The sequence below is a fragment of the Rhinoraja longicauda genome, chromosome 11, assembly GCF_053455715.1.
Source record: "Rhinoraja longicauda isolate Sanriku21f chromosome 11, sRhiLon1.1, whole genome shotgun sequence".
Taxonomy (NCBI): domain Eukaryota; kingdom Metazoa; phylum Chordata; class Chondrichthyes; order Rajiformes; family Arhynchobatidae; genus Rhinoraja; species Rhinoraja longicauda.
In genome coordinates, this window is record NC_135963.1 from 20,374,124 (window position 1) to 20,397,553 (window position 23,430).

Genomic DNA, 23,430 nt, shown 5'->3' on the forward strand with positions numbered 1-23,430 from the left:
TCCAGTAACATAATAAAAAGGGACTGATAATCTCCTTGTGTTCCAGGATTTTCTTCAATTTATATATTCAAGTATTTTGAGGTGGGTCTTGTACAGTTTAGTCATGTGATGAGCCATGATCACAACGAATGGCGGTGCTGGCTCGAAGGGCCAAATGGCCTCCTCCTGCACCTATTTCTATGTTTCTATGTTTCTATGTGATGAAGTCAATAAATATTACCGGAATACCACAGTTAATATAAATGGGTCAGAAAGTTCTGCAGAAATCATCTTCAGAACCAGGAATCTGCTCAAATCCTGACCATTTAATAATTTTAAAATTTAATCAGCGAGTATTTCAATGCAGTGTGCCAATCTTGAAAATTGATGCAAAAGATGTGAAGTTATAACGGGAGCTCGAACGGCAAAGATGCTCAGACTCCAAACTGAAGGAACGTGTAAGAAGGAACTGCAGATGCTGGTGTAAACCGAAGATAGACACAAAAAGCTGGAGTAACTCAGCGGGACAGGCAGCATCTCTGGAGAGAAGGAACCGGTGACTTTTTGGGTCGAGACCCTTCTTCAGACTGAGAGTCAGCGGAGAGGGAAACTAGAGATATGGAAGGGCAAGTTGTGAAAACAACAGATCAAAGCAAACGATGATCAAGGAAATGTAGAATGGTTCATTGATGACTGAGTGGAAGGTGACAACGAGGCATACAGACAGTAAAATGAATCAGGAAGACACTGAAACTAGTAGGAGAACTAGGGTGGGGGAGTAGGAAAAAACTGCAGACGCTGGTTTAAATCGAAGGTAGACACAAATTGCTGGAGTAACTCAGCGGGTCAGGCAGCATCTCTGGAGAGAACGAACGGGTGACGTTTCGGGTCGAGACCCTTCTTCAGACTGATATCAGGGGAGGGGGCGGGACAATGTATTCGGAGACAGGAAGACTAGTGGGAGAACTGGGAACAGGAGAGGATAGAGGGAAAGCAGGGACTATCTGAAGTTAGAAAAGTCAACGTTGATATCGCTGGGGTGTAAACTACACAAGCGAAATATAAGGTGCTGTTCCTCCAATTTGCGCTGAGCCTCACTCTGACAATGGAGGATGCCCAGGAAAGAAAGGTCAGATTAGGAATGGGAGGGGGAGTTGAAGTGCTCAGCCACCGGGAGAACAGGTTGGTTAGGACGGTCTGAGCGGAGGTGTTGAGCGAAACCATTGCCGAGCCTGCGTTTGGTCTCGCCGATGTAGAGTAGTTGACATCTGGAACAGCGGATACAATAGATGAGGTTGGAGGAGGTGCTGGTGAACCTCTGCCTCACCTGGAAAGACTGTTTCGGTCCTTGGATGGAGTCGAGGGGGGAGGTAAAGGGACAGGTGTTGCATCTCCTGCAGTTGCAGGGGAAAGTACTGGGGAGGGGGTGGTTTGGGTGGGAAGGGACGAGTGGACCTGGGAGTTACGGAGGGAACGGGTCTCTGCGGAAAGCAGAAAGGGGTGGAGATGGGAAGATGTGGCCAGGAGTGGGATCCCGTTGGAGGTGGCGGAAATGTTGGAGGATAACTTGTGGTATGTAATGGCTGATGGGGTGGAAGGTGAGGACAAGGGGGACTCTATCCTTGTTACGAATAGAGGGAGGGGGAGGGGTAGCAAGACAGGAGCTGCGGGATATTGAGGAGACCCTAGTGAGAGCCTCATCTATAAAGAGTCACTCCAGCATTTTGAGTCTATCTTCAGTGTAAACCAGCATCTGCAGTTCCTTCCGACACTGAAAGACAAGCCTTTGTCATGCTTTGAGCAGTGCGGATTAACGAGAGGTGTGGGCGTTGATCGGCAGAGGTAGCATTATTTTGGCTTCCCTTCTCCTAGCTCTTTCACTGTAGCCACATCCATGGCACTTACTCAAGGATAAAAGCTGTCTCATACTCAGTAGCTGCCTTGGTTTTGGGAATTTCCTAGTGTAAATGCATGCAGGGGATTAATAATTCAATGTCCCCAGCAGTCTCCCATTTTTGTAAATAATTACTTGCCCTCAATTTTACTTCAGCAACACTAATGGGCAGTCCCCAGGCCCACAGACAAGAGATTTGTTTGCAGCTGAATGCACATCATATGTGTTAAGTGGTAGATTCTCAATTACTAAAAGGTGTCACTGGCACAGTTACACATAAATGGTCATGTTGTCTACTTCCAGTATGTCCTATCAGCTACAAGATAAATGTGAAGGCAAAGATGAGAGAAAAAAATCCAATTTTTATTATTTCTTAATGCAGTATATGGTTTTTAAATTTCTTAAGGTACTGTGTACTATACTGATTTAAAAGGAAGAGTTAGAAAAAATACTGTATGAACTGTTTAAATCTGCCTATTCTATTTTTAAAAAGCCATCGTGACTTTACATCTTCGGTTTACAATGAACCTTTGCAATTGCAGAAATACTTACTGTGTTGTGCCTCACCCAAACAAACAAGGCTTATAATATTATATTCAAGCACCCCTGTCTGCAGTGATCACAAAATCTGAATTTTTCTTTCTCGCACATGCATGCACTCCACCGATTTAAATATCAAGAGGGAAATGATGCACTGTACATGAGAACTATCAAACATTACAAGTTTAGTTTACTGTAAAGACGTTTAGAGCAGCTAATGCAGTTCCTTTATTTAAGAAGGGAGGTACAGAGAATCCAGGGCATTATGGGCCAATGAGCGTCACTTCAGTAGGAAGCTATTGGAGAGGATTCTTTGGGGTACGATCTACTCCCATTTGAAAGAGAATTGGTTAATTATGGACAGTCAGCATGGCTTTGTACACGGCAAATTACTCGATCGAGCTTTTTGCAGAGGTGACACAGGTGATCAATGAAGGTAGGGCGGTGGATGGTGTCTATATAGATTTTAGTCAGGCATTTGATAAATATCCCCAAGGTAGGCTGATCCAGATGATTAATATGCATGGGATATCAGTGACGGTCACATGGATTCAGAACAGGCTTACTGATAGAATATATATATATATATATATATATATATATATATATATATATATACACACTGTATATATATATATTTGCAGATGCCGCCAAGATTGCTGGTTTACAGACTGTGAGGAAGGCTGTCAAAGTATACAGTGGGATATCGATCAGCTACAGAAATGGGCAGAGAAATGGCAGATCTGCCCAATTGTCAGCCGCTGCACCCTGGAAGGTCAAATGTAAGGGGAAAATATACAACTAATGGCATAAACCTCAACAGTATTGATGTTCAGAGTGATCTTGTTTTGCAAGTCCATAACTCTTTGAAAGTCAATAGTCAATAGTCGTTTATTTGTTACATACACATAAATGTGTAGTAAAATGAAACATTACCCGCAGTTGAACAATAAGACCAATAAGATTAATCAATAAAAATGCAATAACACATACAATCACAACTAACACCAAACAAAAAGAAACATCCATCACAGTGAGTCTCCTCCAGTCCCTCCTCACTGTGATGGAAGGCCAGAATGTCTTTTTCTCTTCCCTGCCGTCTTGTCCCGCGGTCAGGCTGTTGGAGTTGCCACGTCGGGGCGGTCGGGGCTCCCGATATTGAAGCCCCCGCTGGGCGGTGAAAAAAAATCCCGCGGCCTATTTCAGGCCGCGCCGGATGGTGAAAGGTCCGTGGCGGGCCGACCCAAGCCCCGCGATTCGGGGCGGGCGGACACGTTGCCTCTGCCGCTGCCGGAGCTCCCGATGTCGGCCCCCATCCAGGGGCCTGCGGGCTTCCGACGTCCACGCGGCCCGCGCCGGAGCCTCCGGAGACGAGTCGCAGCCGTTCCCGCAGCATTCGCAGGCAGCCAGCGCCGCAGGTGGTGAGTCCGGACCGCGGGCTCTGCGGACCAGAGACCCAGGTGGTCCCAGGTGCATGGCCGGTGGTAGGCCGCAACGGGAACGGAGACACGATACAGAACACAGGTCGCGTCTCCGTTCTGGAGAGAGAATGTTACAGTTACAGTTCCCGTTCCCTCCCACCCCCCCCAAAACATAACATACAACACTACATCATATTAACACTACAATTGAGACAAAAACAACAAAAAAACACAAAAGACAGACGGACTGCAGGCAAGCAGAGGTAGAGTGGTAAAGAACAGCATGCTTGCCTTCATTGGTCTGGACATTCATAAGATCATAGGTGATAGGAGCAGAATTAGGCCATTCGGCCCATCAATTCTACTCCGCCATTCAATCATGGCTGATCTATTTCTCCCTCCTAACCCCATTCTCCTGCCTTCTCCCCATAACCTCTGACACGGGTACATATCAAGAATCTATCTATCTCTGCCTAAAATATATCCACTGACGGCCGCCACAGCCTTCAGTGGCAAATAATTTCACAGATTCACCATCCATGACATTGAGTATAAGAGTCAGGAAGGCATGATGTAGCATGGATATATTTTAGGCAGAGATAGATAGATCTGGATCAAGGGTATTAGCTACAGGCAGCAGCTGAACAGGCTTGAATTGTTTTTTCTGGAGGTTGCAGGGAAACCTGAGAGAAGTATATAAAATTATGAGAGGCATAGATAGGATAGACAGTCAGAACATTTTTCCCAGGATGGAAGAATGTAATATTAGAGGGCACAGCTATAAGCTAAGAGGAGCAAAGTTTAAAGGAGATGTGCGAGGCAAGTTTTTATTTAAACACAGATGGTGGTGAGTGCCTGGATCGCTTTGCCAGGGACAGCGGTTGAGGCATATATGGTAGTGGCAATTAAGAGACTTTTGGAAAGGCATATGGATATGTGGGGAATGGAGGGATATGGATGATGTGCAGGCAGATAAGGGCATCATGTTTGGCACAGACATTGTGGGCTGAAGGGCCTGTTCTTGTGCTGTACTGTTTCTAGTGTGTAAGAAAGAACTGCAGATGCTGGTTTAAATCGAAGGTAGACACAAAATGCTGGAGTAACTCAGAGGGTCAGGCAGCATCTCTGGAGAGAAGGAATGGGTGACGTTTTGGGTCGAGACCCTTCTTCAGACTGAAGGGTCTCGACCTGAAATGTCACCCATTCCTCTCCAGAGATGCTGCCTGTCCCTCTGAGTTACTCCAGCATTTTGTGTCTACCTTCATTGTTTTTTTAACTTGATCAGATTGTACACAAAACTGCCGAATTAGTTTTGACAGAAAACCAATGAACTATATGTAACAACGTGGAAGCAAACAAACCTTTGTTTTTTTGGATTTTGGGCCCAAATCACCCCGTTTTTCATCTTTGATACGAGAAAATAATTTTGATACTATATTGTTTTGGCCTGAGTTCTTTTACACAAAAAGGCTTGTTTTATTCAAAGGAAGGAAAATGTTTAGGAAGGAACTGCAGATGCTGGTTTAAATCGTAGACACAAAATGCTGGAGTAACTCAGACTGAAGGGTCTCGACCCAAAACGTCACCCATTCCTTCTCTCCGGAGATGCTGCCTGTCCCGCTGAGTTACTCCAGCATTTTGTGTCTACCTTCGAAGGAAAATGTCACCAGGTACCGAAAGGAGAAATGTCTGATGCTGTCCAGATCTATGACTTGGATTAGTGAAAAGGACTGCTCACTAACCTGAGACGTGTGTTCAACCCTGGCCCTAGGTCTAGAATTGATAACGCACTTCCTTATTTTGCAATCCTCACCTTTGTAAATGTAAAATCACTCTGTAAAATGGAACGCTTATGAAACAGACAATTCTCATCACAACAGACTTTGGCACCTCTCTTTCACTCCCTTCGCCTACTTGATATCCGGAACTGGTATGCAAGATGTCAAAAACCATCAGCTACTCCTACAGATCTGCTAATGATTTCTGACACCTATAATGACAAATATATTAAGCTACACAGCACAATCTAATATGATCACCTCTTTATTAGCCGCAGTGTCATCCCACACTATCGGGCTCCCCACCCCCATCGCATTCTCCTGAAATCCATTCATCCTCAGTGAATGGCCACCTAGGCAAACAAAGCCAACCGTAGGAGACAGTTGTGCTGCCAAAATCAGACAGCACCTTCTTACAACAACAGCTAGGAGGCTCACCGCGGAACGCTACATCAAAACAAAGCCTGATCAAATCAAGAAATAAAGAAATAAATCTTAACCAAGTGTGCAGATCTTACTATATTATACCGACAAGGTAAAAATGTATTTATTCACAAAATGCTGGAGTAACTCAGCAGGTCATGCTGCCTGACCTGCTGAGTTACTCCAGCATTTTGTGAATAAATACCTTCGATTTGTACCAGCATCTGCAGTTATTTTCTTACAGGTGAAAATGTATGGCACTGCGGAGAAAAATTAAAATCAACCTAACTTTCACTGAATGTAAGATAGACACAAAATGCCGGAATAACTCAGCAGGGCAGGCAGCATCTCTGAAGAGAAGGAATGGGTGATGTTACAAGTCAAGTCAAGTCAAGTCAATTTATTTGTATAGCACATTTAAAAACAACCCACGTTGACCAAAGTGCTGCACATCTGACTAGGAAAAAAAAGAAACCGAGACCCTTCTTCAGACTGAAAGTCACGAGAAACGGAAACGAGAGATATAGACGATGATGTGGAGATATAGAACAAATGAATGAAAGATATGCATGAAAGTAACAATGATAATGGAAACAGACCATTGTTCACTGTTTGCTAGATGAGAATGAAAAGCTGGTGTGACTTGGGTGGGGGAGGGACAGAGAGAGAGGGGATGCAGGGCTTACTTGATGTTTCACTGAATGTATCTGTAACATGCAAACAAGCTAATATTCCATATCAGTCTAAAAGCCTGATTAGTTTGTTTGACAGACTAGAACTTGGGAGCTTTTCCTTGTAGATTTCAAAGCTTTCACTAGAAGATCAAAATCGTCACCTCTCAGAAGATGGGGCATGAGGTTACTTTTGAACAGGGGAGTGTTATAGTAGAGTCAAGAGTGTTTAATTGGCATATGTACTCACAAAGGAACAATGAAATTGTTACTTGCGGCCGCCTTACAGGCCTGTAAACATAAGGTAACATAAGGTAACAATTTAACTACTGTTTATAATGTATTTAATGCAGACTTTACTGGTGTGAAATAATTTTCCTGTAGAAATATACAAAATCTCATTCCACTAACGGTATTATGTATTGTGTTTCAAGCCCATTATTTTCCCAAAATTGGAGGTCCTTCCACTTTGGGTGACGGTGCTTGGATTGAGACTGCTCGACTTCCTATCAAACCGTACAAATAAAACCTGCAGGTGGAAGGGATGGGTGTGTCACCTGCTCTTTTGCTTATATCTTCTGTGTCGATGTCATGGCCAGGTTTTTCTGAACAGTGATTGTAAACGTCTACAGTGACACAACTTGCAAGCAACCTCAATCACAACTCCACGGCATCGAAGAGCTCATGTCTTTCAGGACACCTCTGCAAGACTGGCCAAATTAAATTTTTGTTTATTTAGTTTAGTTCAGAGATACAGCGCGGAAACAAGCCCTTCGGGGCCCTGAGCAGCGAGCACCGCACATTAACACTACCCTACACAAACTAGGGACAATTTTACATTTGATACCGAGTCAATTAACCAACAAACCTGTACGTCTTTGGAGTGTGGGAGGAAACCGAAGATCTCGGAGAAAACTCGCGCATCACGGGGAGAACGTACAAACTCCATACAGACAAGCACCCATAGTCGGGATCGAACCCAGCTCTCTGGTGCTGTAAGACAGTAGCTCTACTGCTGTGCCACCGTGACACCCTTCATACTTTCATCTCTGCAAAGCAACATTTATCACAGACCAACTCTCTGAAAAGCAACTGCAAGAGCAGAGAAAATTGGTGCCATTGCATTACTATTTTTCCATCTTAAATGAGGCTGCATGCACCAGGTTACATGATTAAAACTAACAGAATTGTGTAATACATGCCCATATAAATATAGGGAAAATTCAATGTCAACTTTAAAAACAAAGTAAGGGAGATTAATTCAACTTTGATTTTTACATCTATTTTGGAACAATTCCACCGTAGCAACAAAAAAAAGAACTGAAAAAGGCATAGAATAGATTCCTGCTTTAAGATGCAAGTGATCTGCCACTGCTTTGTGCATTCAAAACTGTACTGGTTAAACAATGACACCACTATTGGACTCTATTGGTCATGATCCTAGTTGCAGCCAGGTTTTAGCACAGTGGAACTATTCCTGCCATGTGCACTTTGCATTCAAGAGCAAACTAACATTGGTATAATTGCAGTCTTCATTGGCTTTGTGCTGCTCGTCAAATCCCAGCTAACAGAAGAATGAAATCGGTTCAACGTCTCTTCTCAAGATACCAGGTGACAAGTGCTTGTGGTACTGTAGGAATCAATACCTTGCAGAGGAATGAGAATTGTCAAAAATCTGAAATACATTGCATTGCGCTTATACTTTCCAATAATTGTAACCAAGAATGAATTAAATTGCATCAACTCAAATCATGTTAGAATTGGACATAATAAATAATACTTCTTAAAAATGAATTGGACTGTATAGTAAGTGCAAATTTAATAGAAATGTATTTCCAAAGACATTATTTTCTTCTTCAGAAATTCAAATCGTCTTTTAATTTTCATTATGTCTTGCATATATTTTGTGTGCATCAGCAATTTACTTCGACATGATCACATGAAGTATTAGGAATGGAGTTCCGATCCCGCATTTGGTACCAAATGCAGATATCAACACATCAAAATACAACGAGGTTCATTAACGGGGGAAGGGAAAGGACCCTTACAATAGTTACCATGTACTTGGTTGATCTCCGAATTGGACGAAAGGATCTCATCAGCCAATTTCTGTGCTGTGGGGAGTACTTCTGTGTGGTGAGCAGTGATCAAATACTGGATAAATTTCTGGAGCTGGTCTCTGTTCATTTGGAAAAGTGTCTCAGAGATGGGAAGACGCAGTTTGACCTGCTCCGCTTTCCGGATTCTGTACAGAGAAAGTGCCACTACATGGGCGCAGTAAAAAATGTCTTTGTTGCCGCAGCCACACGTCACGGAGGTGATCTTGCAACGGTCAAAACTGATGGCCACTCTGTAGATCATTTCAGGTTCCGACTGGGTGCCTGGTTCGGTTACAGTTCCACTCAGATGAAATCCTGCCCAGGAAGAGAAAAGAAGAGTGTATTGATTAACACCAGAGGCAATATTCAAATGAATCTCTCTCCAACTAACTACCAGTGACAATACTGTGCACTGCCATAGCTCAGTCCCCACCATACAACCGTGCCTCACCAGTCATCAGTTGTTTGTTTTGTTATCCACCTGGGACCCATCTTTTATGAACGGGTTTTAATGAATGTGCTGGTTTGTTATTTGTCATTATGTCTAGATCTTTACTTTAGCTGCCCTAACTGAAAAGTTGGACACAATTCCCTTGGGTTTGATGAAGTTTTATTTTAAGGATTAACTGACAAGGCAGTTGACAGTCTCCTTTACATCTTTCTAGTTCCTTTCTTCAAAATAGACGTGTGGTATCTGTTGGCCTCTTTTACAAGAGCATAATTGCCAAGGAAGTTTCATTTACTTGCAATCACCATCTATCTTTGTCTTTCAACTAAGAGGCTGCATCATCAATTTCTGACCATTGCACCTTCATAAGGCATCTCGCCAGGGGAATTCAAATGAGCATTTCTTTTTGGATTCTGGACCTCAAAACTCTTCTTTCCCCTTTTTAAATGAGTACTTCAGTTCGCTCTTTACGCAGCAACCTGCACAGAACAATTATTCTGATGTATGAAAAAAAAAAACTCAATGCAGAAATTCTACTCTTAATGCTCAAGGCGCATCAGAAAAATAGCCGATGCCCACTCTGGTGGAATAACACTGGTGCTCAGTTTTGGCTGCAAAGGTTTAGCTGTGGCAGAGTTCTGTGGCTCAACCAAAGTAGGAACTCAATGGACAGCTGGGCCTTGCAAAGGGGAACTGGGGATGTGAGGAACAAGCGAGAGAAAGAGAATTGAAGGTAAGGATGGCACGCAATGCAGATCAGCAATTGTGTTAAAATGGGCTTAACACTGAACAGATGCACTCTTACTCTCCTGCCTCCAGGAGAACACATGTATTTAATACAGACAATAACAGGACCAAAAGCAACAGTAAGCTCCTGCATTTATATACATAAGATGCTGGCATTAATTTAGTTCTTTCCAACTTGTATGCAAAAAGAAATGCAACCAATCTAGTGCTAGATCAACTTTGGCAATTTCAAGACTCAAAATATTAATCCCTGTAAACTGGGGATCTGTGCCTTTGTTTTGTGGCCATTGCACTGACACAAGCAGATTCAATTCTTTCTCATGAATCCTCTTATGCTTCCAAGCCTTATTCCCACTTCCCAAAAGGAACTATTATTTTTTCTCACCTGCAAGGATATTTTTCTTCCCTTTATTGATAAAGAGGACGTGTGCATTGTACAAGTATGAATCACTCCAATTTATCTGGAATTTTTGTGCAAATGTTATGCTGAGATCTGCTTTTCATTCAGGTGCAGGTAATGCCCATAAGAAGCAATTTCCTTGTGGAGATAGATACAAAGTGCTGGAGTAACTCAGCGGGTCAGGCAGCATCTCTGGAGAAAATGAATAATGACGTTTTGGGTCGGAACCCTTCTTCAGACTGAAAATAGAGGGTGGGGAGGGGACACTTTCAGCCTGAAGAAGGGTTCTGACCCAAGTCATCAGCTATTCCTTTTCTCCGGAGATGCCCCGCTGAGTTACTCCAGCACTTTGTGTCTATCTTTGGTATAGCTCAGCATCTGCAGTTCCTTCCCTACACAATTTCCTAGTGGAGGCTACAGCACAGCCTTGCAAGAACACAACGCCGCTTCAGAACTAAGGCATTATCTGCTTGGACTTCTTACAGGATCAATAAGGACAGGTTGAATTTCCGCAGATCTCCCAGCTCTTGACTGGCACATCTATTTACTGAACCTGTACCAGGCTCATCTGGTGCAAGTACAGCCATTCCATTGAACTCAAATGTTAAAAAAATGGCTGCTCGGAGGAAAGAGAACAAAGGTTTTTATTTGATTTAACTAAGTTAGCTTAAATGCTTTAATTGCCTTGTGTGTGCTTTCTTTTTGCTTGTCTCTTTTTCAGTAACTAAATTTCTTAACATTATTTTTCAATTTTGACAGGACCTGAATAGAAGACATTCAGAAGTCTGACAGCAAGTGAGCTGAGGGCAAAGCTTCACCATTGTCAGAAGTCATACACAATGGAATCAGGCCCTTTGGCTCACATAGTCGACGTCGACCAAGTATCTATTTACACTAATCCTTTACTAATCCCATTTTATTCTCCCTATATTCCCATTGACTCGCACAGATTCTACCACTCAAGTGCACAATGGGGCCATTTACAATGGCCAATTAACTTACTGACCCACGCATCTTGAGGACGGACGTGGGAAGAAGCGAGAACACCCAGAGAAACCCCAATGAAACAGTCACGGCGAGAGCATATAAATTCTACACATTCAGCATCAGAGGTCAGGATTGTAGCCAAGATATAGGTGCAGTGAGGCAGCCATTTTACTAGCAGTGACACTGACAATGTCATGCTCCACACTGCACCCCTTCACCTGCGCTGGTTTGCCAGCGCCTCCCCAACATTGGGGGGGACCAGGTTCCCAGCGGACGTGGAAGACTGGTTCCCACTGGAAGAAACGGCAATGAGCCAGGCCACAAGGTGAACCCAATGAACACATATCTGCCCGACATGCCGTGACAGAATGTGATAAAGTGACCACATTATAAAAGGTTCATAATCACACTCATTCACGAAGGCTTTAGCCAGGTTTGAAAATTGTTCCGATGTACAGAAACTCGCATCTGTACAGAGTGCAACGTTATAAGCCGTAGGTCAATTAAGAAGAAAACAATGTTCATATGCACATTAGCGTTTCTCTTTATTATTAAAATAACACATTAAATCAGGCCATTGCAGTAAACAGACATACTTCCAGCAAATTTTCAATTTCAGTCAAAGTGGATGTTTAATTTAAGATAATGCATTGCACATTCCCAGTTACCCAGAGATTGGTTTGATGTAACTGAATGCCCTGCTTGACTACTTCAATAGAAGTTCAGAATGGAAAAATATTGGTGTGGTACAATCGGTGTGCAGATTGGATCAGGCAAGGATAGGATACTTTATTTCATGACCAACGCCAACTTGACATAGGATACATTTGCTGTTATTGATAAAACATCAAATGGTGGGCAATATTACGTAATTGTATTGACAATTGATAACTGCACTTGCTGAAAACCTTAAATAAATACAGAAAACACAAGAAACCCTCAGCAGTCAAGGAGTACTATCTGTTGAAAGAAATGCAGTGTTTCACACAGAGTGGTGAATCTGTGGAATTCTCTGCCACAGAAGGTAGTTGAGGCCAGTTCATTGGCTATATTTAAGAGGGAGTTAGATGTGGCCCTTGTGGCTAAAGGGATCAGCGGGTATGGAGAGAAGGCAGGTACAGGATACTGAGTTGGATGATCAGCCATGATCATATTGAATGGCGGTGCAGGCTCAAAGGGCCGAATGGCCTACTCCTGCACCTATTTTCTATGTTTTTCTATGTTTCTATGTTAACATTTCAGCTCAAAGCCTGTTCTTCGAACTGAAATGTTACCTTAATTTCTGTTTCATTTGCATACACTTTTTTTTTAGGGCCCCCTTGGTCATGGCTGACCATAGGTGATGCATCCTAGTTGGCTGCTTGTTTTTTGCGGTGATGTGTGGTCGGATGCAAGCCTGGGCGAGGTCATATGAAGGACAGGCTGTTGTCCATGCAGCACGTCCCCCCTCTCCACGTTGCTGATCGATCCAAAGGAACAGCAGAGCCGTTACAGTTTGGCACCAGCGCCGTCGCAGGAGCTGCCAGAACGAGGTTGTAGGCAACGACGAACTGCCTTAGGGACTCCGACTCCGGATTTTTCTTGAGGTTTACTCCTGGAGCCTTTTCCATGACTGGATATGGCCACAAGGCAGTGGAGGTTTCAGATCAGAGATTTCCCTCTCCTAGATGGACTGCCTTCCCAGGCTGATGAGCCTCATCTGCCCTCTTCAAGTTGGGGACATTGGCTTTGGGGTGAAGATGAAGTCGGCTATAATACGTCGGAAGGGGCTGCAGATGCCAGGTTTTTAATTTATTAAAAAAATTTTTTTTTTTTTAGAGATACAGGCCCTTCGGCCCACCAAGTCCGCTCCGCCCAGCGATCCCCGCACACTAACACTATCCTACACACACTAGGGACAATTTTTACATTTACCCAGTCAATTAACCTACATACCTGTACGTCTTTGGAGTGTGGGAGGAAACCGAAGATCTCGGAGAAAACCCACGCAGGTCACGGGGAGAACGTACAAACTCCGTACAGACGGCGCCCGTAGTCAGGATCGAACCCGAGTCTCCGGCGCTGCATTCGCAGTAAGGCAGCAACTCTACCGCTGCGCCACCGTGCCGCCGTTTAAACCGAAGATAGACACAACTCAGCGGGTCAGACAGCATCTCTGGAGAAGAGGAATAGGTGACCAAAGCGTCACCCATTCCTTGTCACCAGAGATGTTATCTGACCCGCTGAGTTACTCCAGCTTTCTGTGTCTATCTTTGATGTAGGTTGGACAAATTCCCATTTTGGCCTGTAGATCAGTGCCACTCCAGCAGAAAGCTTGGCGAGATGGAGCTTTGCAGTGCGAAAAGATTGAAGAGCACTGGACTGCACTGACATTGTCCTTGTGTGGGGCCCACTGGTTGTGATCATGACTTGCAGCGCCATTATGCAGCAGACACAAGATAGAAATTAATGTTTGTAGAGCAATCAAATTGGAGAATGTTCCTTAGTCCCTCTTCATTGGTGAGGTCATGATCTTTAGTGTGTTGAAGAAAGATCATGTATAGTGGTTGATGTTACACTCTCCATTGCCCTTGGAGGGTGGCTACACGGCCCTCCATAATGTTTGGGACAAAGACCCATCATTTATTTATTTGCCTCTGTACACCACAATTTGAGATTGGTAATTAAAAAAACACAGGTGGTTAAAGTGCACATTGTCAGATTTTATTAAAGGGTATTTTTTATACATTTTGGTTTCACCATGTAGAAATTACAGCAGTGTTTATACATAATCCCCCCCATTTCAGGGCATCACAATGTTTGGGACACATGGTTCACAGGCATTTGCAATTGTGTTTAATTGCCTCCCCAATGCAGGTATAAGAGAGCTCTCAGCACATAGTTTTTCCTCCAGTCTTTCCATCACCTTTGGAAACTTTTATTGCTGTATATCAACACGAGGACCAAAGCTGTGCCAATGAAAGTCAAAGAAGCCATTATGAAAATGAGAAACAAGAATAAAATTGTTCGAGACATCAGCCAAACCTTAGGCTTACCAAAATCAACTATTTGCAACATCATTAAGAAGAAAAAGAGCACTGGTGAGCTCATTCTCTCTATAATAAAGAAAAATCCCCAAACACCTGTCCGACAGATCAGAAACACTCTCCAGGAGTCAGGTGTAGATTTGTCAATGACCACTGTCCGCAGAAGACTTCATGAACAGAAATACAGAGGCTACACTGTAAGATGCAAACCACTGGTTAGCCACAAAAATAGGAAGGCCGGGTTACAGTTTGCTAAGAAGTACTTAAAAGAGCAACCACAGTTCTGGAAAAGGGTCTTGTGGACAGATGAGACGAAGATTAAGTGGTGGCATGTGCAAAGTATGGAGGAGAGAAGGAACTGCCAAGATCCAAAGCATACCACCTCATCTGTGAAACACGGTGGTGGGGGTGTTATGGCCTGGGCATGTATGGCTACTGAAGGTACTGGCTCACTTATCTTCATCGATGAGACAACTGCTGATGGTAGTAGCATAATGAATTCTGAAGTGTATAGACACATCCTATCTGCTCAAGTTCAAACAAATGCCTCAAAAGTCATTGGCCGGCGGTTCATTCTCCAACAAGACAATGATCCCAAACATACTGCTAAAGCAACAAAGGAGTTTTTCAAAGCTAAAAAATGGTCAATTCTTGAGTGGCCATTTCAATCACCTGATCTGAACCCAATTGAGCATGCCTTTTATATGCTGAAGGGAAAACTGAAGGGGACGAGCCCCGAAAACAAGCATATCCTAAAGATGGCTGCAATACAGGCCTGGCAGAGCATCACCAGAGAAGACACCCAGCAACTGGTGATGTCCATGAATCGCAGACTTCAAACAGTCATTGCATGCAAAGGATATGCAACAAAATACTAAACATGACTACTTTCATTTACATGACATTGCTGTGCCCCAAACATTATGGTGCCCTGAAATGGGGGGGACTATGTATAAATACTGCTGTAATTTCTACATGGTGAAACCAAAATGTATAAAAATGACCTTAATTAAAATCTGACAATGTGCACCACATGTGATTTTTTCTATTATAAATCTCACATTGTGGAGTACAGAGGCAAATAAATAAATGATGGGTCTTTGTCCCAAACATTATGGAGGGTTCAGTGTCTTTAGATGGACAGAATCCTCATTCCAATATGAGGAGCAGATCTTCATCCATTTGGATGGATTATTTGTTGAGATTCCTGATAATGACTTTCCCTATGGTAAACATCAGGGACAACCGTCCTTTCCTGAAAACAGTCACAATGATAGCATCTGTGATGTCCTCTTGAGGTTGTGAATTTGTGACTGAAGTCTCTACCCGCCAAGTTTCAGACCTTCAGCGAGAAGATCACCTATTCCCAAGGTGTTGTTGTTTTTCAGATGAAATACTCAGGTCAAGCACAGGCACATCACAGCAGAGGAATTTTTCAAGGCACCCCTTCCAGCCTGTACTGACTGACTGGTTTTCAATCTCAAAAAGTGCACCTCCAATTATTGCTGTTGGAGGGGTGGTCCGTTGAGTATTTGGGTCATATTGAGTTCCATTTGAACCTTGAAAATGCAGAAGAATCAGCACAGGTCATGATTATCAGAAAGCTGTGGAACTCTTTCACACTTTACTTATTCTTCAGGTTATGAGTTTTCGATTGGATTTTGGCCTGCAAGTGCCTGTATAACGGTTTCTTTTCTCCCATGGCATGGTGAAATTGGCAATCCAAGAGCATTTTGCATCTGCGATTAATTAGCTGCTGAATCCCCTCATCCCTTATCAACCCAGTCCTTGTGATAGGGAAATCAGGGGCTTTTGTTCATGGGTGCCAATTATGTTGGGCATCGGGGCATCCCAAGTTCCGTGGATACTCTATGGCTTCTGTGGGATTGGGGTGATCACAGTTTGTTGCTTGAGATTAGTACATTTAGAGGTTCCTTGAGACCTTCAACTTTGTTAGGCGTGACCAGAATCAAGGGCAAGAATGGGGCCAGGAGCAGGGGAAAGTGTATGGCAAGAGTTGGGGGAAAGACCACGATGCTGCAATTTAATTGACTCTTACTTGCCATCTGAAATGGCCTACCAATCATTTGGCGAGGAAGTAATTGGGGGTAGGCAGTAAATGCTAAATGTCATGAGCAAATAAATGAAAGCACAAGAAATCTTAACTTGCCTATTAAATGTCGATGTAAAGAATGTTGAGACTGTAGCTTGTAAATGATGTTTGATTCCCAGCAGATAAAATATTGCGAATGGGAATGCATGAATTACTGTGATGTTCGCTTCTATATTTTTGCTACCAACCACATCATATCGAATCTTGCTGTCACATTATAAAGGTGGCAGGCAAGATTATTAATCCATTTCTTAAGTTAATTTTCATGTTTAAAGTTCTCTGGAGCAGGTTTTTTTTCCTGTTGTAGCTTGATCTTAAGTTAATTAATTATTTGTTCTCTGCTGTACAGAAGATATAAAGAAAGTGAGCAATTCGTCATTGATATTGAAGGAGAACACCACATTTTCCCTGTGCTTTTTGTAGGATTTCTGCATGAACAACATACATGGAAATCTGTAAGCAATTAACTGCTGCATACTGCTTTTTTTTAAATGGCCATGTGCACAACAGGCATCCAATAATACTCTGTTGGCATAAAATTCAGGTGGCAGGTACATAAGAAAATACATTTTGTTATCACTCATTCTTTTGAATGAGAAAGATTCTGGTTTACTTGATAAATAAAACAGAAACCGTAAGTCTACATTAATCCACATTCAGCAAAATATCGTCAAAAGCTGCAAGGCACACATCATCCTGTAAAATGCTGAGATGTCAATAAAAATTTACCAGGCCAAAGAATTGAAGGAGCAATTCTGTCAGCAACGTAACATTTTTAATAAAACTTTTATATATTTTGTTCATTACGAAGATTATCATATATATAGGGCAAAAATGGTCCTACTGTTCTTTGCAAAAATCGGGTAATAAATTAATTGCTCTGCTAATCACTATTAAAACCATTGGCTCCATCAAGATTACCACAGTGCTTCACAGAGCCATGACAAATCTAGTATGATGACAAATCTATTACTTAAATGGAAAGAAAAAGATATGCAAAATGAAAGAGAGGTAGTTGAGGGAAAGGTTGGGCTTTGCTAATATTACTGTTGCAATAATGTTGGATGACAAATAAAGGAAAGTTTCAAGATGATAACAGGTATTAAAGAATTAATGTTGCGCTGCAGTAATGAGATAACTCTGCCGTTTTATAAATTAAGTGTGAAACCACACTTTGGAATAGTGTGCGGTTTTGGCTGCTACAAGCAGAAATGCTGTGGCAGCTTTTAAAAGCATAGAGAAGAGAGCAACCAGAAAGACTGAGGGTATGGACGCTTCTGTTCAAGAGAATTGCAAGGTTTGAAAGTCATTAACGCATCTCTAAACAAGATGCAGGGCTGTGAAAATAACCTGACTTGCTGTGGAACAATTTTGTACGCATTTCCTGCTGTTTTACCCACTGGCAAACTCTGCGTCTTGCGTTTTAGATTTTTGTCTTCTCAGCACCTTTCTTCAAATATAAAACTCTTCCCTAATGCCACTAAACGTAACATACAATGATCATCTCCAATTAAATTTTAGGGTCTGGAAAACAATAGTTCCTACTTACACAAAGTACAACCAGTTTTTACTAATCCCATTTCCCATGACACTAAAGAGTCAATGTTCAAGTTGCATCCTTTGCACAGAGGCTTCCTGTGAACTCTGATACAATCTCACAGGTGTGCCTTAAGTACTTAGCCCAGTGTGGTCAGGGTCACAGTAACTCTGATTTCAAGGCTGTTAATGCTGCTCTCCACATCTTACTACTGTACCCAAACCCACTCATGAATTGCATTTACCTCCAGTGTAGCCTTCCCTAAAGAGACTGCTCTCACATCCTCAGAGATATCTCTGCACGATCCCGCCAGGAATACTTGGCTGTCGACCTGTAGGGTCTCCATGACATCACCGCCCCTTGTCCCACGTGACCTCACCCAGCCAGCGGCCATGTGCTCCCGCTCCACCAATGGCAGTCACCCGGGCCTCCGGCCTACAGCGGCCCCCAGGCCTACAGTGTCCGGGCCTATAGTGCCCCCCGGGCCTACAGTGTCCGGGCCTACAGCGCACCCCGGGCCTAATACGGGACAAGGGCGGTCCCATACGGGACAAACCAATTTAGCCCAATATACGGGATGTCCCGGCTAATACGGGACAGTTGGCGACCCTATTCGCAAACGACATGCCAACTGCAGGGACTGTTCCTTACCAGCCCTGGTGTAGACCCCATTCAGCTCCCTTCCCCAGCATTGCTGCATCTTTTTGTTCTCCGGGAGCTGGAAGAATGCTGCTTGTGTTGTGTTGGTCTTGTTAAAACCTAGCTGCAAAGATTGTATCTGGTGTTCGAAATACAGAGACTGTAAGGATTTGCAAAACATATTCATTGGCCACACCACAGTGAAAGCAACAATGTCTGTTCCAGAGTGGCCTTTTGCAGGGGAATGCTTACAAAAACACTTAAGAGCCACTTCACAATTAAAATTGCTATCATTTTTGACTTTCACAAATAGCATTTTGCATGACCCATAATGCTGTTTAATTTTAAAAAACTGACATGAAGAAAAGACTAGACAACTAAACCACAGAAGTGCAAGGCTGGAGGCCATTCAGCCCATTGACTCTGTGACACCTGTAGGACCAAATGGAAAGGCCAAGTGGAGGTGATGTTCGAAGTAACGGGCGATTGATTAAAACTGGTGCACAGCAGGAGACCGGTCAAAGCTGATCTCCTGAGCGCGACTTTGGTACAGCTTTTACATTCTCAGCTGACAAGATAACACAGCAACAGTAAAACTAGGCCTTGATCGCAGAATGGATGTTACAGAAAGACATTAGATAACAAAGTAGGTCTTGATGACAGAATAAACTGATCATCCACATCTACCTTAGTTGGCAGCAGATCAAGTTTTCTGTTACAACGACGAGTGCAAGCTATAACATAATCAATAAAGGTTCTGAAACTTGGGTGTTATCAATGTTGGATTTCATGTCTCTACCTTCAAGCTTGGTCTGCGGTTCCCTATTACCACATTAGCACCATCCACATCATTAATTACTGGTTATTAGCCCTCACTATACTTTCCCCTACAACACAGCCAAACAAGACTTATCCCATTTCTATATCTGTTGCTTTGTGGTTATGACAAATCAAATACATCTTCAGCTACTGTAACCATCTTTTCAAAGAGTGATGTTTGAACACCATCACCCTGTAAATGAAAATAAATTCTCATCTCTCCTCTATTCCTTCCCTCAACTACTTTCAATAGATATTGTTGATTATTGACCTTCCTGCTAAGGAAAATAAATATCTCGCTCCTTATAAATTTAACATGTTCCATGAAATCAACTTTTGACCTCCTCTGCTCTTAAGAAAGCAATCCCTGCAAATTAAATATTGTTCATAAGTAAATTCCTCCAGCCCTGGCGACATTCTTGTACATCTCCCCTGTCAAATTTGATATAATCATTTCCTTCTATAATGCGATGGCCAAAACTGTACAACATTCGTTAAGTGTGGCCTAACTTTATATAGTGCTCATAATACCTCTCTGCTCTTGTATTCAAAGTCGCAACCTACTCTTTGCCTAAATGGAGATAACAAGACCAGAGGTTATAGCGAACGGTAGGTTCCAGAGAGGCCCATAAATGTACAAAGGAGAGTTTTATCTGAAGAGGCTGTTAGAAACAGTATCTCATTGCTGTCATTTTCAGCTCCAACAGCATCTCTGACACAAGCATCTCTCAAGTTGTGGCAGATTCTCAACCTGGATTGTGTGTGTAATTATCTGACAGTGGCGCATGATTTTACAACCTTCTGAAAGGCAAGAAAGCAAAACCTACAAAGCCATTGTTGCCCTAGTTGGCAGAAAACGGGTGTGAAATATTTAGTTTCTCAAAACTCCTTCTAGAATGAGAATGTTACAACTGGGGCTTCATTGTATGCTGTCTACTAGTAGCCAACAAAAAAAATGATACATAATTAATTGCATTAGACATACACACCCAATAAAATATGTTACAATCAGAAAAGTAAATGCCAATCATTTCTGAACAGAAGTTTACTGGTCAGGTTTTACAGAGGCCAGATTTTAACTTCCATAATTTGCATTATTTATCCATATGTGCATGTGTAATTATTGTATGAATGTGTAATATATATTTATTATATAAAGTGTGTGTCTGTCTGTGTGTGTCTGTCTGTGTGTGTCTGTCTGTGTGTGTGTGTGTCTATGTGTGTGTCTATGTGCGTGTCTCTGCGTGTGTGTCTGTGTGTGCGTGTCTGTGTGTGTGTGTGTCTCTGTGCGTGTGTGTGTGCGCACATGCGAGTGTGAGTGTGTGCGTGGATCACAATAAATCCCTGGTCAATCATTGCAAATCAGTGCACCATAGAGGTTACAATTCAATTTGTTGGTTACATTAAAATATTCTGAAGTACACACAGATTTTGACGGTCATATGGCAGTTCCCCCTATTGCGACCTTGTTACCTGTGTAACTTACAGATCGGTGCTGATCACATAATTACATTCCACAGGGGCACCAGAAGACGGTTATAATGCATTTTCTCCTGAATTTGTAATTGCTGCAGTTAATGACCCATCACAGTGAAACAAGTGAAAGCAGAAAGCCGAAGCAATATTTGTCCCTGCAATTTTTACAACTGCACTAGTTGACATCAGTGGGAAGAGCAACTCTTGGGAAAATAAATGCCTGTAAATCAAAGCTCAGATTGTTTCATTAAATGGCACCTTTTGATTTTCCCGCCCTTCTGAGAACTTGAAGTTGATTTTTTTTAAATTACATCTGCATAAGGAAGGAATACTGATACAGGTAGTTCAAACATAAATGGAAGATTTCCTACATCAGCAAAAGATAAATCAAAACGAACACAAGCGTCAAATAAAGTCCAACTAAAATTATATATGAAAATCAGTGCACTTCTTTCTCAGCTTAATACACTTTTGAGTACAGAAGGGGACATAGATTTAAGGTGAGAGGGGGGAAGATTTACTAGGAATCTGAGGGGTAATTTTTTTACACAAAGGGCCGTGGGTATATGGAATGAGCTGTCGGAGGAGGTAGTTGTGGCAGGTACAATCATAGACACAAAAGATGCTAGAGTAACTCAGCCGGATAGGTAGCATCTCTGGGTAGAAAGAATGGGTGACATTTTGGGTCGGGACCCTTCTTCAGAATGAGAGTCAGGAGAGAGGGAGACACAGAGATAATGAAGGATTAGGTGTGAAAAGACATAATATTTTAGAGACCTTTGGACAGGTACATGGACAGGATAGGTTTAGAGGGTTTGGGGCCAGATGGGACTGTTGTAGATGGGGCAAGTTGGTTGGCGTGGGCAGGTTTGGCTGAAGGGCCTGTTTACACACTATATATGTCTCGATGACAATTTGCAGCAGGGAGCAGAAACCTACTGTGAAACAATCAACTGTATATTTGGTCTAGGATTAGTGGGAATAAGTTATGTTTAGTTAAGAAGTACAGAAGTAATTCTGACACAGCAGTGCTCTTTGCATACTTTGAGAAAACCCAAATTTAATGTTCTCCTGCTGCCAATGCAAATTAAAGCCGGGGAGTGGAAAAAACAACGCAGCTGAAAGAGGAGAATGAGACTGGTGAAAGTGACTCTGATATCATCCTGTGAAAAGGCACTTATTTCTATCAAAGTGGAAGTATAATGATCTGCCATTGCCATCCCAGCATTTCTATATAACAATCTACCAGGTAGATATCATAAAATGCCAGATTGTCTGTACACCTTGGGCATATTAGCAGTGGCTGCTCACTTCCCACATTCTGCAGATCTTAATAACTAGAAGTGTTTTCCTCTATACCAATATTTGAATTATCCCATTTCAAAACATCAATTTGAGCTTTTACAGTGTCAGTCTCTTCCTAGCGGCCACACGGTGGCACAGCGGTAGAGTTGCTGCCTTACAGCGCTTGCAGCGCCGGAGACCCGGGTTCGATCCCGACTACGGGTGCTGGTACGTTCTCCCCGTGACCGCGTGGATTTTCTCAGAGATCTTCGGTTTCCTCCCACAGTCCAAAGACGTACAGGTATGTAGGTTAATTGGCTTGGTGTACGTGTAAATTGTCCCTAGTGTGTGTAGGATAGTGTTAATGTGCGGGGATCGCTGGTCGGTGCAGACTCGGTGGGCCGAAGGGCCTGTTTCCACGCTGTATCTCTAAACTAAACTAAACTAAACTAGGTTGCCCAAGGCTCTACTAATTTAAAAAGAATGTGTCCATTTTTCTCTGATGCTTTGCACTCAATGTGGTCTAATATCCACAAGGGTTTACTCAACTAAATTACACTCTGTAAATTACCAACTCTGAAAAAGAGATAAAGTGTTAACCAGTAGCTTCCAAATTTGAAAATCTACTCAGCAATGAGTCACCATATAAAATCACATAAATAGCTTTCGCCAAAAAAGCTATCACACTGTACCAAGGCCTCGGTGGGGCCCAAATCACCAACACCTTCTAACACTAAAGACAGAAAAATAAATTACTTCATCAAATCACTGAACAAATCTATAAAACGTTATGTTTTTAAAAGCTCATAAGCCTGCTGTTTCCTCTAGGGCCTAAAGGCAGGAGTTCTAATGTGTAGGAAAGAACTGCAGATGCTGTTTTAAATCAAAGATAGACACAAAATGCTGGAGCAACTCAGCGGGTCAGGCAGCATCTCTGGAGAGAAGGAATGGGTGCCGTTTCGGGTCGAGACCTTTCTTCAGACTGAGGGACAGAAGGGTCTCGACCCGAAATTTCACCCATTCCTTCTCTCCTGAGATGCTGCCTGTCCCGCTGAGTTACTCCAGCATTTTGTGTCTATCTTCGGCAGGAGTTCTAACATGCATTTATGCATTACCATGGCTTTTCTCTAATATAGCCTGCTAATATAA

General features: G+C 42.6%; 1 protein-coding gene across 2 annotated transcripts in view; it reads right to left on the bottom strand.

Moving 5' to 3' along the window:
• zswim5 (zinc finger, SWIM-type containing 5) overlaps positions 1-23,430 on the bottom strand; it is a 225,988-nt gene that overhangs the window by 72,121 nt on the left and 130,437 nt on the right. Inside the window, exon 2 of one of the 2 annotated variants that reach the window (XM_078408424.1) lies at positions 8,764-9,120. In XM_078408424.1, the coding sequence (XP_078264550.1) occupies positions 8,764-9,120 (357 nt within the window). Of the gene's footprint in view, positions 1-8,754; positions 9,121-23,430 lie in introns of both variants that reach the window. The other variant, XM_078408423.1, reaches the window with a different exon arrangement.